Raw genomic sequence first — 19,559 nt, 5'->3', positions numbered from 1 at the left:
GGAGAAAGTGTCTTTTTGGAAAGATTTTTTTTTTAATATTTGTTAATTCAACATAATTTTCCTGCCTTGATGTGCTTCGGAAAACATCGAGACATATTTTCTTCTACTAATACTTCCAAAACGATATCAGAAATGATAGACTCTCTTCAAAAATAATTTTTTCATCAGTGAAATTATGCAATTAGACTTCAAATGTTCTTGGTACTATTTAGAGAGATTTTTTTTCGAAAAATACTAATACAAATACTGACAAAAAAATGCTTAAGATTGAAATCCGATAAATTTATTGGGGATTTCTCTGAAATTTTCCAAATTCTCGTATCCTCCAATAAATTCTCAAGTGTTAGCATTGGGATTTTCCTTTACCTACAATTCTTTTCCCTTCTCAGAATTCCAGTTTTCCTGAAAAATTTCCCTCCGTGTAATTGCCAGTGCTTTTGATGTTCATCAAAAACCATAATTCCTTGAAGTACCTATTCACTATATCCATGCATTTCTGTAGTAGCAATAAACTGATTAACTTACCTCAATATCAGAACATCTAACAAGATCCTGAGGCAGTCCAGAATATAATTTCAACGTTTGCATCAGACCCTTCAAAGAAACAGCGAGAAAATAATAAAATATCGCATTGCTGATAGGATTATGCATTTTCGTCACGAATGGAGTCTCGCTTTTCACGCTATTTTCTCTATCAGTACATTTATTACTTCCTCAATATCCTCAAACACAAAAAAAAGCATCTGTAACTCTAATTAATCATGAGATTACTCTCTGATAAATTGCAAACAATACAGAATTTTTAATCGCTCCCGGGAAACTCTTAGCAATCTGTCGAAGGATTTTCCCGATACTTTACGCGCTTATTACTGCTATCAATTTTAATTATCAAAAGACAATGAATTTCCGATTTCACGATGAGCATAACTCTGTATTATCAACAACAGGAAATGCTCATAACTTCATTATTTATTTTCAATAGTTTGTTTAATTCAATTATTTATCTCTCATCGATCCAATATCCGACTGATCCAACTGATCGCAGTATCAAACTGAACGCGACTGAATGATGGCAAAGGTACCCTCCATGAGAAGCCAATCACGATGAAATGCAGAAGGGAAGGGGATCGGTTTGGACCAAGTGTTCAACGCCGATTGACGGCAAATGGCTAAATATGGCCCAAATAATGGGCTAAAAATTTATAAATCAAAACAATCATCCAAGAACTGTATAAAATATCAAACCGACAACATCGCTGTCAGATTCTCACAATTGTTCAGGACTTTGTTCGTAAAACTATTCTGGAAAATACTTGAATCGCCTGCATCGCGCTCTAATCGTGTTTTATATATAACTCGTTGCAGCAGGCCACTTCAAAAGACTCAAACACGCCCGAGGGCTCGGCCGGAAGGAACTCACTGTTTGATATTGTATTTCTTTGTATTAAAATTCAGAATTTTCTCATTTAATTTCTATCGTATACATCCCGCAGATAAACTTTCATAAAATATTAATAAAATTATGGCAAAATTCTTCGATATAATTTGTATGAGGAAGATGGAGAAGAATTCTTCTTTAACCAGGAAAGTTATCAAGTTATCATCATTTCATAATAGTAGGATTATTGATCTTAATTCTATAAAGGAACGTCTTTCCGGAGGGATAATAAATTATGGATATTAGATAAGTCCATCGGGACGAAAAAAAGTAGTTAATTGAGATAAAGATATTTTCTTAGCAGAAGGAACGCAGCTATATGTACATATATGCATATAGTATTTGTATATTATATAATATATGATAAATAATATATAAATAATATTTCATAAATAATTTATTATATGTGATATATTAATAGTGCTACTATTTAATAGTATTTTTCAGCGTAAGAAAATTTTTCTTTTTTTGGCAGCCTTCGATGTCCCTCCGTCATTACAAAACTATTAACCAAAATACATTTACTAACCCATCCAGACTTGGAATTGCTTTGTCTGATGCAGGTCTTCATATAGTGAAAAGCTTTATTGTCTGGAGCTTATTCCGATCCGATTTCCATACATGATTCTCTAATTATAAATAGTATTGAATATTCACTGGATTCCTGCCGTTCATGAGTAATTATGTACTGCATTGGAGTACAATTATTGATCATCCTGAATATTTCACAACATTTCGGGTTACGAACGGTGAACTCATTTCGGAGTGCACACCATCTCTGATTGGAAATTTATCACACTTGGTTTCTCCCTAGTTAGCGTTTATATCGACAGTTAAATAGTTAAATTATTAAAGTGTCACTCACACACGAAAGACTTTGATGTCAGAAAAATGGATATAAATGCACTTCGAATTGATGAGTTTATTCAGTTTCATTTCGAGGTTTTTTAATATTTCTTGGAATCCGATATGATCGCAAGATTTTTGAAAATCGGTACTTAATTATTTATTGATTATTTGATTTTTTTTTAAATATATAAATCGATAGTTTTTTAGAGCATTTTCTAAGATTATATTTGAAAGAGATGAAGCAAAAATCCTCAGAGTTTGAGTCACGTACTACGAATTGATTTCCGAGTGCACTTCCTTTTCGGATTGAATTTTATCACCATCAATTTCCCTTCGGTTAGCATTGATTTCGATGATTGAAGTGTCACTGAGAATTTACGAGTTTCCATTAAACCTAACTTGTCCCTAAAAGTTCCAGTTTAATCGTCGTTTTCCTGTAAATTGAATTCAATGCAAAACGTGTGAAAATCGCTCTCAAATTATGCATTCAATTTCAATACATTTTCGAAGAGTGGAGATTGACGGATTTCAAAGATCGTTATCACTGCAATTGGCTTTTTATTTTTATTTATCATCTACGAATAAAACATTTGCCCAATTGCAGAAACTCTCGATTTCTCAAATATTGTTACTATAATTTAATTTAATTCATTAGCAGAAAGAGATGCATTAATTTACCCAAAAAAAGAAATAGCCCACGTAATTTTAATTATTCTAGTATTTGACTACAATTTGTTTCAACTGAACCTAATGCAAGGGCTTAGTAGATTATTTATAAGTTCTTATTAGTTACCGATAAAAAGAAATCTTTTTCCAGCAGTTGTAACTTGGTAAATTATGCATCATGAATTTTCGCTCGATATTTTCTAAAGATAGAGGGAGAAATATTCTTGACGAAAGTTCTCTTGTTATTCTATATCACTGTAGATTTTATGGATTATCCTTACGTGATTTCTATTCCTAAACTTACTACACATTAATACGTGATAATCAAGCTCTATTTTATGGCAGAAAAATGTCATTCTAATGGAAAAATTAAAATTAAAATTGTTGAAAATAAGTGAAGTGAAAACTAAAGAATAAATCGCAAGCAGTAAATCGATTTCCAAATGCTGCTCGTTTCAAAGCTAAAATTTATGGCGATTATTGCCTCGCTGCTGCCAAATGACCTCGGTGATTAAGGTGTCACGTGAGACAGACACAAATCAATCAAGTATCGATGATTCATTTCTCCCGGAGCTACAGAAGAAATGCAATTGTGATGTCTTAAAATATCCATGAAATTTTTGGTAAGAATTTATTCCAAGGGATAGAGAGGTATGTTTCCAGGCTCGAAGCTAGCCCATCTGCATATTTAGACAATTATGCAACTCGCACAAAACTGCGGTGCCGTGAGATTGTAATTTGTCAATTGCTCTCTCTCTCTCTTTCTCTTGGATGTGACTAGAGCTGTGGTACACAGTCACGCAATGGGTTTCTAACAAGAGCCCTTGAACTTGTCTATAGAGAGGACTGCAAAAGCTCAAGAGCTTCACTTGCGACTGTACTTTCAACCTCTCAAGTTTTAAAGCTGTTATCATCGTTTTTTTTCAAAGTTATTAATTTGAATTTAAAATTAAAAAATGAATTAATGAATACTTGTGTACACAGTTGAAATTGATATTATGAATTCATTGGAAACCGTTCAATTATAATGAGACAGATGAACTGTGAAATTAAATTGTGGACAGAATAGCAGAACAATATCTAATAATACGAGGGCAGCGTATTTACAATTTTCTAAAAAAATACTGGAGGCTCGAACAGTCAAGAAAATGTATTCAACTGCTAAAGATAATAAATTGAAATTTGAGAAATAAATTGAATACTTATTGAATATTAATTGTATATCTTGTTTCATGTGATATATTACATATTATACACAATAAACCAACGGTTCCCAGGTACTATAAGTGTATAGTTATGTATAATGAAGAGAGATCGATGACAAAAAAATGTTCCCCTCTTTTTTTATGGAAACATATTTCCCCGCTAAGTGATGAGAATGGTAAAAAAAATTACATGACCCCAAATTTCGTATTTGTACATTTGAGATCGTTCCGCATCATTTTCAAGCAAAATTAGAACCTGTGACAACCGAACGATTACAATGCTTCCATCCGGAAGTAAAAAACTGTAAAGGAAAATTTCCGAAGGCTCAATGGGAGCAGATCGATTTTAATTGAAATGCACTATCATTACAACAGGCTAATTTCCGTGTCAACTCCCATTATAAGTACTATGTGCAATTCACGAACTCACGATAAATAGAGATACATTGGCTTACATCCCGGCCAATGCCCAACGAGAATGAACTGAGTAGTCATACTCGATAGTAAGTTCTCCTTCAGATTATGTCTTGCTGGTAGGTTTACCACTGTTGTTACTGCTGATTGTGGTACTCCTTATACAGATATACAGAGAAGAAACTTCCACGCATTGTCATGGAGTAGGAAGATTATAATAAGCTGTGTGGTCCCCTGTTTATTTTCCTCTATTGTTATCTATTGTGCCAATTTTCCTCGGTGTTCACTTCATTCTGTATGTGTAGTAGTGAGATTGACTCAGATGTAGCAAGTACGGGCTTATGTTGTAGGGCATGAATAATTTTGATGGAGGTGGGGGATTTATTTGGATGGAATAAATATGATCTCTATAATATTGTTCATGAAAATAAAAAAATTATTCGACCGTTTATTTATATTGGGGGAACGGGTTGGTAACGGGTGGTAGATCTGTGTTTGATTCGAATGAATCGTTTATTTAATCAAATAAAAGCTTTTCCTATATTGAAAATGTTTTTTCAGTGGAATTACTAATGTTGATTTATTTAAAATCATTTCTGGATGAAAATAAAATTGAAAATATTGAGGGAAACGACAGGGGACCATTATGAAGGGCTGGTCATACATCACGTTAAATATTGTTATGGTGATGATGATTAAAGAAATTAATCATTAAGTTTAATTTTTTTCATCATATTTATCATATATTATATTTTGCTAAGATTTTTCTATTCAAAAGTGAGGCATATTATTTATATAAATTATCTCAGTTACTATTAAATTTAGAAAAATGATTTGGAATAAATCAATTGTCTGTTTAATATAATTGATTTTTCCACTCGAGCGAATGAACACGTTTATTATTTTGTAACAGAAGCATTCTGGGAATAAATTACAGAATTTGAATAATGAATTTTATTTCAGGGAAAATAAAGTATTGCAATATTAGGTTGCATTTAAATGCATTCGTGATAACGTTCATTATCGAAAATTATTGAAATGTATAATTTAATTGAAACCCGAGTGAGTAACGAGAAACAAAATTGAATTATAAATGAACTATATCGACAGGATGATGAAAAAATTATGGACCCCGTTTCCCCCAAGAAAGATAAAGGACACGACAAAATAAAAAACGGTGTGAGCAAACGTGTTACGCTGACAACATCTAGTTTCTCCATAATTTTATTAGTCAAGCAAAGGTACTTTAATGAAAATTTCTCAAATCTTTGAAATACATCTGCTTTTACGATCGAAAACTGAACAGCTTTTGGGCTGGTGTGAGTAAAGTTATACATTCTACTCAAGTCCTTGAGCGAACAGGGTAAAATCCGATGTACTTCAGAAAAATCACACTCTGGAATGATTGTGGAGGATTTTCCTTCCACCAGGATTGCAAACAAGGTTAAGAAATTTCCAAAATTGGAAATACCAAAAATGAGGCGATCGAAACATCATGATTTCAAAATTTAATCGTATCGGTATCACATTGTCTTCCTTTGATAAGCTCGAACTTCTCATTTTATTTCCAATCCGAATAATGAAAAACTTTCTCTTGCGTCAGTGATGATAGAAATATTCCTGTGAATGTGAAATAAATGCGCGTTCCATTGCTGGGGACAGTTTCCAATGTAATGCTTTAGAAGGTTCTAATTAACGAACGAGTCGTACCATGGCATAGAAATTGAAAGAAGATAAAATGAAAAACCACCGGAATGCCAATTCGTTTCGTATAAAAATCCGAGAACAAAGTTTGGGCTTCGGTAAAGCTCGTCCAATTCCCTTTTCACACTGGCGCCCTTGAATGCCGGTTCTCCTTTTATTCTCCATCTCCCTCACCACCGGTACTACTTTTCTGTCATTAGATCTGAGTTCTTCTCGTCGCTTGTAATTCCAATCATTCTCCCTCTATTCCGCTACCATTGTGGCACAGAGACATATTAAAACTGGTCCCTCTGATAAATCATTAAAATACTCCTGAGCGATTTTCAATGTAGAGTACCTTTGTACTCGGGTAAGAAACTGTCGGGGGATAAGTGCCTTGCTGTACTCGAGGTGCACTGAATATTTCAAATACTGAAATGTTTTATTATCCAGTGTAGTCGATAACAATACTCCCATCATATTTATTATTATTTTCGCTTTGAAGTGCATCGTGAGGGCATAAAAATTCCACATTTCAGATATCATTAGTTTTTCCTTTCGAATAAAAGGATTATAGTAGTAGAAATTCAAGTTTTCGATTTTTTTTTGTCGAGAATCAATGGATGCCATCGATTTTTACTAGCGATTTACGAATAGATATCATTTTTGTCTCATTCGCACGAATCCTGTAACGTGATGAGCGACCGAAGCTCGTTTTCCTGCACCCAAACTAAAAGATGATAAACACCGAAACAGTCGATATTTCGAAAGTCTGTCACACTTATTCCCCACTGGGTCAGTTGTCTAAAGCGGGTCATTTAAATTCAGAACTCATTGAATTTTTACATTTTCAGAAACTACAGAAAACTCCTTAATTACCGATATGAATCGTTCTATAGTGGATTTTCCGGCCAACGTCAATACAAATTTCAGGAGGAAGCTGTTCCGTACTAAAATACTCCGATATCCGATATTTACTTAACAGTCAATCTAATGTACACCATTCAAATCAATCACTCCCAGCGAGTGTCTGGATGCCTCGGAATATTGGCACCACAAATTTCCTCATAATGACATAAATATACCACTGATATGGATCCATCTCTCCAACAAATTTCCTCACATCTCAGACGGATACTCCAGACAGATATTTCAACCCTACAATATCGTAAGTTAGGTCCTGTTTCAATTTACAGATAGTGAATTCCTTTGCAACGGTAACACAATGTACTTCGCATGCATTGTTTTTAGCCATAACAATTGATGAATAGGCTTTATCAGCCACCACAACAGGGCGAATCCTGTCATAAACCGAAGCTGACGGATATGTCATGGGCGCTGCAAGTTTAATACAAAGGGGCAGGGGGCGGAGGAGAAAGGTAGAAGATTCTGGTGCCAGAGGGAAGTTTCCGGAATAGTTTATATTGACGTACGTAGGTTGAGATTAACGCTTCGTCGTTGTCGTTCTGCCAAATAAGATGCTAGTACGTGCAAATTTGAAATCACTGTCTACCCACAGTGCTAAGTACCGCGGAATGAGTGTATTTCATTGGAGTAGTTTGAGCTGTCGTTTTATCGTGTGAAAGGAGCTCTTCGAATTGAACTTCAACATGAGATGAAGAATACGAGAGGAATTTCCATCTAGGAGATTTCACCTTGTGAGGATTAAATAAGTTCGGAGTTCAAACGGGTGGTGGAATCGTGCCGTCGAGGTTCTTTATTAAAAAATGAGGGCGAGGTTTTCCGAGACTAATCTAGTTCTAGTACGTGGAGGGGAGACTGGGGCATGAGGAGAAATTTTGAAAAATCATTTTGTCATATTTAAGGCCCTCCGCACTTGTTGAAACGCTGGTAGCAGTGGAGAGCTCAAAAATAAAAAAATGAGAAATGGAAAAATTGAAGGAAATACAGTTAAAAAAATGGGAAGTACAGGAATGAATACAAATTATATAAATAAATGAAATTAATCACTTTGGTAATGAAATGGAGAATGATATGAGCAAAGTTCACACAGGAAATTAATTTTAAAAAATCGATTGTCCTCGTTTTTATTGGAAAATCAACAAATTGATAACTGATGTCATAGAAATTCAATATTACAACATAAATTCATACCAAAAAAGAAGTTTTGGTTGGTCCATATATGAGCGAACATTTAGTATTTCCTGTATAGTCCATCTGAATAATATAGGTACATCTGAATAATATAGTAAAGGAAAAAACATGGAGTTTCCCTACCGAATAAAAAGTGAAAGCCAAAACTCTCAATTCTTCTCCCAAGGGCTAAGAGAGGAATGGAAGAACTTGACTGATTAAATATTGATCAGGGCAGTTGCTCTTCGAAGGGAGTTAATTCTATCCCAGAAAATCAATGAAAAATCGTCGGATTCAGCCCTATTTGTCTATCGAGAATTCCGTATGTGAAGTTTTTCTTGAAACAACAGACTGCAAAAGAAGTTAATGCACAATGTATATCCTGAATAAGCTCCTGCCGCTGTTACGTGATCGATGAAGAGGGAGTGAAGTCTGAGAATGTAAAGCTGCGATACATTACATGGATACGTGATTCTCGCACAGTTGGCATGTGTTTTAACCGAGCTGATGCCGTGATATTTCAACGATAGAGAAGGTAATATGGATGAAATTTTCAGGAGCCGATTTAGATGAGACGATGGAAGGCGAGGGAGTTAGGATGTCTTGTACGTGCCAAGACCGTTGGCATCTTTGCGTGTTCTGAGCTTTGAGTTATGAATCAACGGCCTCGTCAAGACTGACAAGTTAGTGACAGGCTAGTTATGAAAGAGGTTGAAAGGGGAGGCTTTAATGTGGATAATAATTTCGTGAAATTAACTGGGTGGGCTAAATAGGTGAATGATTTCTAATCAAGTCAGTGTGAGGCAACTGAAATTATTATGCTATAACTGTTGTTTGGGTGAAATTTCGTGTAACCAGAGGCTTTTGCACGTAATTCAAGTGGAGTTGCGGAAATAGGAGGGAATTTTGACATAACTAGTGCATTAGCCGAAATAAAGGGGAGTTAGGTGAATTTTGATGGAGCTGTTATCCAATGCTATTGAAAATTGTTGACGGTAATTTATGGGAATGTGAATCTTGGAATTTTTTTATGGAGTGGTGACAGCGACATGAAAGTGGAATTAATTTTGCCACTGAAAATTCGGAATTTCACGGGAAACTCGATTTATTGGTGAAATTCATTTTACAAATCTATTCATCAAGAGAATGAATTAAAATTCATTTCATATATCGACAGGTCTATTATGTTGAATGACAACAATCAAAGTTGATGATGACGAATTCTGTTAATTCCCAATTTTTTAATAGTTCAAAAACATTCATCTTTAGTACGTGCCATTTGTGAAAATTCATAGTAAATAATAAAATTGTGAGAAAATTAATTTCTTATAGATTTAACTATTTAACTATTATTTTCTTTTCATCTTGGCGTTCCTAAAATTATTCAGAAGTCGAGATTAGCCAGATCTTGTGCAGAGCTTCGAGTCCAAGCCTACCAAGCCTCGCAAAATAAGGATTAGCCAAGGTCGACCCCACCTTGGTTTCAGCTTGTAACAATCATGAATTCCCATCTGGGACGTTATTCCACTGTCAATTACAACAAAAGCTTCCGTAAAATTTAATTCTCAACTGTGTATTCAAATAACACAGAGTATAATTCTCATTGTGACTATGAGTGAATACTCGAAGGGCTGGAATATAAATATAAACTGCAGGAGTCACATTTTCCGGGTAGGATAATACGATTATCCGCGGTGAGGTGCGACAAACTCACCCTAAAGTCAACTATAGCTGAGCGTATGCTTTGAATACCAAAATTTTGTGACTTCTCCTCTTCATCAAGCCGATGTCACGAACCTTTCTATAAATAGTATGGTAGAGAAACTCACGGATAATCAGATATTGAGGTAAAAGAACAAAATATATATTTCACATTGAAATGAGAAACCCAGAGCTAACAGCTTTAGTTTTGGAGATACAGTGAGTGTACAGTATTCTAGCGGGTACCTAATTGAAATTTTCTCCAACGTTAATTAACAGCAAATCCCAGACTGTCGCTTTTTCCCTGCCTTTAGGATAGGTCATGTGAAATTGTGTATAAGGGAGGGAGAGAGAAATAGAGAGCGAGAGAGAAACAGAGAAAGATTGCAATTTTAATTGTTACTTTACAAAAGAGAAATTATTATGGAAGATTATAATTGGCATGGAAACCAGGTAGTTCAGTCAGACGTTTTGGAAAACAATAGTTGATGGACGCACGGGATCTAGTGATTAGTGATTTATTTGATAGCCTAATAACGGTCTAAACGTCATTAGACCTAACTATGAAACTCATGTTTGGAAGGCCTAATTATAGTTGCACTGAATGGAACGTTATGATCTCGCGATCAAAAATCGAAAGGTTTCGATGATCGAATAATATTCTTAGTGACCATTCCGAGAGAGGGAATTTTGATGGTGTTGCTTGAGGCTGGGGGACTTATACGGGTGCCAAATTTGGTCTGAATTTTCTGCGACAACTTCTGAAAATTTTTATCTAATGATTAAAGATGAAGGACATTTTGAAAGATTCAATTAAACATTACATCTCTCCCATCGGTTTCATGAGACAATAATAAATGACATCACAGTATTCACAAAATTCTGGATAAACCTTCTGTATCAAACTTGCAACTTTACAGAGACCCACCAACGAACCAGAACTGCCATCACATCTCCAAATGTTATCGCAACATTATTTTCAATCCATCCCACTGGTATCGATATCCGTACTGTCACACTCGTACATTACTAACATTCATGCCGCAATGAGGCCCACAAAACGCATTTCACTCGGTGACAACACTGATAACAATGCCAATTTATTTGCGGTTATTCAGAGGTTGGTTAATTTAGGTTTCACATAACAACCAACGAATGACAACAACAGTACACGACACCCTGAAAATAAATTATGCAAACATATGCGCAATGGTCAGTAGGTGCACCAACAGGGGGTGAGAGGGAAAGGGGTGGAGTAGGAGCTAATCATATTCAGTGTTGATACGGTGGCATTAATATCTCTTCATTATCAAATAATGCATTGGTCACGCATTGACAATTGTGGAGATGCTGTGAAATGTAATGATGATTTAAAGGACGAAATCAACAGGCATTTGTAATCAACGATGAAAGAACAATGATATTCTCAAGAGACTAGTCCCGAATGCTCTAACCTATCGACATTGAATGGTTGGTGTGACTCCCAATCGGGTTGTTCACCAGAACAACTCCACTTCATAACTCCAGGGGCCACCTGTATGGGTGAGTCCCAGTGCGACCACGATAATTAATCTTTCCTGGAGTAACGTTTGTCACATGAAACAACGAACCCGTAATAAACACGAGATGGGAATTTATGGTGGAATGAACCGACAGGATACTGTATCACATTGTCTCATTTTTCTCGTTCACATCTGTGCACTTATTTGTTTTTTATCCACCCTCACTCCTTTAAATATCTATATTTTCATTTCCAACATTTCAAATATCAACTGCATCATGGTACTGCACACACGACAAATTTGACATGTGAATTTGCAAACGCTGTGAGGAAACTTCAATTTTTCAACCACAATGGACAGAAGAACGGAAGGAGAGAGAAAAAGGGGGAGGGAAGGGGAATAAAATATGTGCAATGCTGTTATACAACGCTTGAATGAGTAAATATTGAACGGTAATATATGTTTTGGGGGAAAATAATGTCCCACTGAGAGGCAATGGATGAAAGCATGGGATATCGTAGGAGGCGAAAGTTCAGGAATCAGTACCCAACAAAAAGTCAAACAATGAAGAGAGATAAATATGTACTCATACATGTTTGTCTTTCACAATTTTTGGGACACCACAATTCTTTGGATTAAAATTCCAAAGTGAACTCATTCTGAAAACACGAATATCTCTTGCCATGACCCGGGTGCATCACGGGGTGGTGGCTGTTCAAGGCTCCCAAAAAGTTGACTGTTGTATGCGTTTAAACCCAAATACCACCTGGCACTTGAGTGCAATTAGTAGCTTATTCAGGTAGCACGAGTAACTCGCAAAATGACGTACGTTGATGCTCACACCTTGATCTTCCCCAGTATGCACTTCATAATTCCCCCCCGACTCTCCTGATCATATATTTTTTTAATAAACGTAAAAGCTCTTTTTTTGAGGAGTTGTTCAAAATGGATGTGCATTTACATCTTCAGCATTGTCGAGATTCCAGGAGACATGATGTCAATGTGTTATCCAGGTTCCTTCCCCGCACGACGAACCTTCTGCACTGGTGTCTTTGAGGACAATTTCCAAGCTCACCACCGGGTCATTCCTCGAGGGCTTAAGACAACCGTTAATGTCCTCAAAGTCCTCCTTAGACACATGTATATTTCTGTATACGTGTGTACCTTATGTGCATATAAAATAACAAGGGGAAATCCTCGGCGCGATGGTACCTTGTGAAGGAAATATGAATGTCCTCTGCATTGCTTTATCATGTCATTTTATTGCCCTTCTCCTTCTCATCCTATTTTTTTCCTGTGCTACGCCCGGGGAAATGAAAATGGGACATCTCATGCACAAAACGTGCTCGTTGACTCGTTCATAGAACATGAGTGTGTAATTATTGTCTCCGAGTTCTCTTGCATATAATTATTACAATGACCATGGAACCCAGTTGACGTTAGGGAATAGGGGCAGAATGTGGGTGGTCGGAGGGTGAAATGGACGTGAACTGCTGGTGTAGATAACTGGATTTTGTCTGTCGTTGGTATTCAGCCGCGGAAAGCTACCTGTTTCTCTCCCGTTGTGCCATTGATCCCCAGGGTGCAGCCAGTCTAAGCCACTTTTGTACAGATACCCAGTGTGCGTAGACAGTGACGTGATTGGACCGAGTACAGGGGGTTGTTGGAAATACTCTTGCTCATTTATACTCAGTCTATTCATTTATGTACCACTGCAGGTATCAGCATACAACTCCCAACTCAACACTTTAACAATTTCACTGTAGTCGGTAGTTCTCCTACTTCTACCCCTCGTAACCTCCCCAATGCATCGTCAACATTATAGAGAAAACACAAGGGCACTGTCTACCTTCATAGACATGCTCTCATTCTCGCATATACGCGCTTTATGGTATGTACCATATGTATTGTTGTTAGCTCGTACGTGTCTCAATTTCACACAGACCTAGTTCATGACAAAAGGACAAACTCATTGTGACACTTTGATGCTCAAGTCATGGGACAAAACTTATTTCATATCCAGTGAATTTCATGATAATTTAACGGATTAATTTATGTTTACTGCAGCGGGGAGCCAGTACAATATTGCATATTGTAAATTACAGAATTTTCATTATTGAAAAAGATTTAAATTGTTTTTTTTAGTGCAACCCTTGTGATTAAAAGTGTGGGGTATGTTGTATTCGTTTACTTTTTTCTGGTTATCGTGAAAATTAAAAAGAAAGGAAACATTCTATCAATTAAAATCACGATTATTTGGAGATATGTGAATTGATTAAATAGGGGATTTAAAGAATTGGTTTAGATGAACTTTTGACTGAACTCGACTGACCAACTCTTAAGATTAAATATGACTGACTTTTCCTAGGAGAGTATGCAGATTTAGAGACTTCCGGTTAGGGAAGGGTAAAGATCTGACCAGAATATTCATCCCCACGAAGAGATTATATTTATCTCGAATAGAATTTCGGAGTCACGACAAAATATAACAGTTAATTTTACTGAATATGACAGATTGTCGCTTGCACCACATTTTTTCATTTAATTGTCGATTATTCTTTTTAACTAATATATTGTCAATCTATTTGAATGATGTTAAAGTTATATATATACATATGTAGTGAGTATCGAATATATAATGTGATATATATTCGAAAGATGTATATTCCATTGTTATAATTGCGCAAGAAATTTCGAAAAATGTTGTTCGTATTTTTTCTTGGAATGGAATAATTATATACAAAAGTTTACAACATTGGAATTCACATAGAGGTGGCAACGTGTGTTTCCTTCATATATGTAAACCCCGTGTCACCATACTTCCCGCTGTAACTACAATTTATTGTTGAAGTTACAGTTCTAGCCTCTCAACTTGTGTACGACATATACACGCATTTATTCGTGCACCATTACGGTTATCTCTCGGTTCTAGCCAAGTTTCCATCTCTCCTCAATCAGAAGGCCCTCCGAGGTGCCTCGTGGGATTGTTCATTTATAGCTGATGTTTATGGGAAAAATTTGTTTCAAAGATTCAGGCGTAAATCACTGAGGGTTTGTGTTTAATCGTTATAACATTCATCGGATATCATGCTCCTACATTCATTGCGTAAAGTGCCTTCAAATAATTTTATATTTTTACCATTTATAACTGCGGAAGGATCGTTCTCTATTTGAGTTAAAATGTTATGATTAAACGGTGAGCTTAATGAGCTCAAGGAAATAAATATAATAGCCAGTTTTACCACTTGGTTACTTCATTCATTTTTAGGAAAATAGAATTAGGATCGCCAACCATGTTTTTTCCCTAGACATTTCTAAATTTCCAGTAACGAAAAAAGTTGAATTTTCAATGGAAATTAAATGTAAAATTTTCGGGAAAGGGCATCGGAAAAATCAGCCAAAAATATTCAACTGCGAGAATCAACGATTCCAGAAAATCGGACCAAATAGGCGTTTATTCAGTTCGGATATGATTCAGCATCATTGGAAGGTGATTAAATCTCGTTTAGATTAAAATCATCATGTGATGTCAATCACTCGATTATTGTTATGTACATCCGAGCTGCACAAATCGTACGCAATGTAAAATTCGGATAGTGATTCGCTAAAGTTTGGAGTAAAATCGCCGTAAATAGTCGATTGGAGGGTAGTGCGCAAGCAAAAGCGGAAGCTGTTCGTGCCTGGAGGTCAATCCATTGTTCCAGAGTGGCCAGCAAACGTGCCTTGCTCGCGGCTCGTCGCCTCAGAAAACGGATTCGCTTTAAATTCAATGGACGTCAGCATTCCTCGCCCGATCTTCTTCGCTTGCTCGCTTCCTTCCGCACCCTACGAAAAACTCTACTATATTTTGCGAATGGTCCTAGTTATTCCTCAAGTATTGAATTTGTCATTAGGTCCACTCACTGGGTCCACATAAATTTATTCGTTATAACAAACTGCACTGGTGGGTCCTGAATTTTATCAACTGTAAAGTCCAAAATTGAATGATTGAAGCATAATAACAAATACTTGCACGCGGAAAGGGAGTTGAGGCGTTTGATGTGATTAAGGATTCCAACTTTTGAAGAGTAAACTAGTTGGCAGGTAAATAAATCGGCTTTAAATTCTTGTGACAATATTTAATGGTCAACATTAAAAGTTATTCTCACTGGGAAAACAACGAATTTTCGCTCCTACTCTGAAGATATAGAAAATTTATAAATTTATGAAGTTTGATCGATATTCGAACGACTGTGGAACTGCACAATCCTAGGGATTTCTCTCACCAAATCCTGCTGACATATGAGGATAAATATTTAAGAACATTTTCCTCGCTTCCATCCTTCAAACACTAGACTATCTTTATAGTGACCTCTAACAGTGAATTGCAATAGTAATATGAGAAAGCTAAAATAATTAGCAAAATGTCACACTCCGTGAATGTTCCGTCTAGTTTGAGGGTAATTTCCAGCTCCAATATCCCTCTCACAGAGGATGCAAACGCCCTGTTCTCTTGGCAGTTGGAGAGTGTATCAAATAGCCTTTCTAATGGAGCAGAGCAATCATTCTCTTGATTAGTTTTCCAGACATTAAGCTCGAAATGCAGCTCTCATATGCCTATTTTACCCCAACATTCACTTAAATTTCCCTCTGAAATTCACTGACCAAGTTCATTGGAGGAACCATTCAAATGGATGGCCAGGAGCAAGTGTGGATGCCCCTTATCTTCATTGTTATGTTGGTTTTTCTAGTTTTTTCATATAATTGAAGAATAAAAACAAAAGCAAACACATGATTAAGCGAACCATCAAATTTTCCTCCGATGTTCTTCGGACATGTCCACAGAGAGAAATTTCTAAAAATAAATAAATTTTCGAAGAATAAGTTCCGGTCAGGAAAAGTCAAGTACATTCAATGCATCGAGTTTTTGAGCGATAGATCCGAATGTAAGAGAGGTAGCGTATTTTTTGTCATGACATTTGTTGTAGCTTTTAATTGGCTCCACAAAAAACATTCTTATACAAATTTTTCTATCTCCCCCAGATTTCGAGATATTCATCAAAAACTGGTCAGTAATCAGAAGTGACTTATCTCGTTTTACCACTTCACTACTGAATTGTTGACCAAAGACGGGAAAAATTATGGTTTCATGTTATACCCTCAGGAACCCCTCCCGCTCTCATTTCTAAAGAGCCCTGCGCCCGACCCCCTTAATATGTGACGTAATATTTCAATGCCCCGGTTTGAAATTCCATCCAAAATTTTGACACTGCAGTTTTGTCGAAACTGCTGGATTCAACGCTTTTATTACATTTTTTTTTACTGTTCCAACTCCAGTTTTATTCGATAATAAATCCTTTAATAGCCTAAAGTTGGGTAGTTTCCAAGTAATTGAATGACCGGAATAAAACGATGATTCCATTACGTAAAGCGTAACTCAGATAATTTTAAATATTGAAAAGTGCAAATAACGATTTTCCCCGAAGTAAACAAACGATATGAAAACCAAGCAATATTGAAAGCTGATGATCGAAACTTCGTGCTACATGGACCTCTATAAATATTAATTCTGATTTCAAAAGTCGTTTTAATCATTTTCGAATATCCTGCTGGAGTTTACCTCATTCCCTCTTTCTTCATGGCGGTCTATTTTTCCCAATACTTCACCGATATCAGATACTTTGCGTTACCGTCGAAGGTATGAGATTGGAAAAGAGCGGGAAAAACTGGGAGGGAGGTGAACTGGTGAAAGAGGGTAGGGTACTATATTACGGATACTCATGGTGGGTTAGATAAAGTGAGAGAGAGAGAGAGAGGGAACCGCGATTTCACTGGGTGACCGTAATGCTTTTACTCGCCGTGTACAGGCGATAAAAGCATTATGGAAATAAACTTTCAATTTGGGGGTAACACGTTGTGTGGGTATAATCGACACAGGTATTTTCCACACACTAAAATTACGAGAGGGTAAAAAAAAGGAAAATGAATGAACAAGAAAAAAAAGGAAAATATCAATTTTTTGGTAGTCAATTTTACATTCACACGCAATAACGCAAAGAGGATGAACAGTTATGGAGAGGTGAATTCTAGCACATGAAAAACATCATCGGGGTTCCTGCAAGCTTCATTTTTTCATTCTCGAAAAGTTATACGATGGGGAATTTTGACTGCTGAGGGAGAAATATTCAGTGCGGGCTGCAGCGTGAGTCCGGTCACTACTAACCACTTTTTTTTATCTATGGAACTGATTTGTAAAAGTTGGTTTAATGAATACAAATTTTTAATAACATTTTTTATACAGTTCTGTGAAAGAACCCAGAGAGAAATTTTTTGTACACATTGGAGTACGAGTAATGGGAAAAATCATTCATTTGGTTGGGAAAAATTGAGTGCTGATAAGCTGGAGCTTTTTGGGATTTGCGGTAGAATTTTACGCCAATAAAATATCGTTTATTCACTGATTCGTTCATTTGGATTCGTTATATGGTGTCATAAATAACTTTTTTATTGCCATCAAAATGAAGTTTGTTATTAAAACTAATTGGTGAGGAAGAAGAGACTTTTTGCTGAACGTAATAATTTTTTTTGCCTCCAGACTTGGACTTTTTTGAGGAAAAAGTCGAGGTGCGGCTAGAAGAATAATTTATTTAAATTAAATAGACATTTGTTGTTTTTTATTTCGACGGATGTCGGCGTAATTGATACCATCCGACCAATATATTCTCAATATTTCAATTCTACTTCATGTTTTTTTGTTCCAATAAAATTGCTGCCAAAGTTTCTCAAGTTACTATCAACAAATCAGCAAAATTTTACTTAAAAAAAAATATATTTGATACCATTTAGATAAAGTAATGATTTTGACTGTGATAAATTATTTTTCTGGCCGTAAAATGATCAAACAGTGTCCGACAATCAAACAGTATTAGGAGAATTAGATTCGAATGAGGTCACTGGTGACAAGTCAAGGGTTTCAGATGAACGGGTGTAGAACATAACTGAGGATATGAGCAGTCGAACTTCCCCGAAGGGTGACGACGTAAACTCAGTTGAGTTAGGTTTCCCGTGGTGTACCACGTTTTAGAGTGGTTGAAATGGTCTCGTACGACTTCGAAGCACATAACTATCTTGTATGTGCATTGAGTCTGTGAATATCCTATTATCGACTAGCACTTTACAGCTGAATATCTCCGGCATTGCTCGACGACCATCGCCTGAAACTGAGCTGATAACTCGAATAAAACGGTGGGAGTTTAGCAGCCGAAGCTAGTTGCTAAATCATTCGAGTGTTATTTCCAAATTCAAACACGATTTTCAGCATTTTAGTTGCAGTCGAATGATTCGATTCGCATAATTAGGTCACACTGCTACCCACTGCATTCAGGATATTATCCATCTTTTGTATTTAAGATTCACAAAATTATTTAGTGCAGACGAGTCAGCAAATTATTTTTTTAAGATGATATATAATCTATGTACTTTGATATGGATTTTTCTCTCTCTTTTATTCTCAAATCTTCGGTTATTAAGAAGAGAAATATTTCAGTGAAATATTTTAGGAATATTTCGAATAGAGGAATATTCGGAAGAGAATTCCGTTTTTCCTGGGTGCGCCAAAGAGTGGAATATTGTGCTTGATTTCTTCGAAGAAATGTTGGCCAAATGAGCCGATTCTTAATGACTTTTTCCTTCGAAGAAAATCGATATGACCTCACACCAAGTCTTTAAAAAAAACACTAACTCTTTTCCCAAATTGAAATGGCCAAATGAGACCAATCATTTTGGTAATTCACTAGCAACCCCGTGACTTATCGTATGCAATACCCAAGAGCCTGAAGATTATCAGTTATTTCTCGATAGGTTTATTGCAAATCGATAAAATTGAGCGTTTCCGGCTGTAAATTGAACGAGTTCACGTGTTCATTCTATACACAGGATATTTTTGGTGTCCACCTAAAATTTCACTGTAAAAAATATTTATAGAAAAAATGGAAATAATGTTCTTTGAACGGTTATTTCTACAAAAGC

The 19,559-nt window shown here is 36.0% G+C and overlaps 1 protein-coding gene across 9 annotated transcripts in view; it reads right to left on the bottom strand.

The window, feature by feature from the left end:
- Positions 1 to 19,559, bottom strand: part of LOC135164571 (collagen alpha-1(XVIII) chain-like) — a 141,326-nt gene that overhangs the window by 30,754 nt on the left and 91,013 nt on the right. For 8 of the 9 annotated variants that reach the window (XM_064125040.1, XM_064125042.1, XM_064125045.1 and 5 more), the window contains one exon: positions 526 to 594. The exons of the other annotated variant lie outside the window; for it this stretch is intronic. In XM_064125040.1, coding sequence (XP_063981110.1) covers positions 526 to 594 — 69 coding nt within the window. The remainder of the gene's footprint in view (positions 1 to 525; positions 595 to 19,559) is intronic. 9 annotated transcript variants of the gene reach the window in all.

This window comes from Diachasmimorpha longicaudata, chromosome 7 (genome assembly GCF_034640455.1).
Source record: "Diachasmimorpha longicaudata isolate KC_UGA_2023 chromosome 7, iyDiaLong2, whole genome shotgun sequence".
Taxonomy (NCBI): Eukaryota; Metazoa; Arthropoda; class Insecta; order Hymenoptera; family Braconidae; genus Diachasmimorpha; species Diachasmimorpha longicaudata.
Note: the sequence above shows the minus strand (reverse complement) of the source record. Positions and strands in the feature narration are given on the sequence as shown.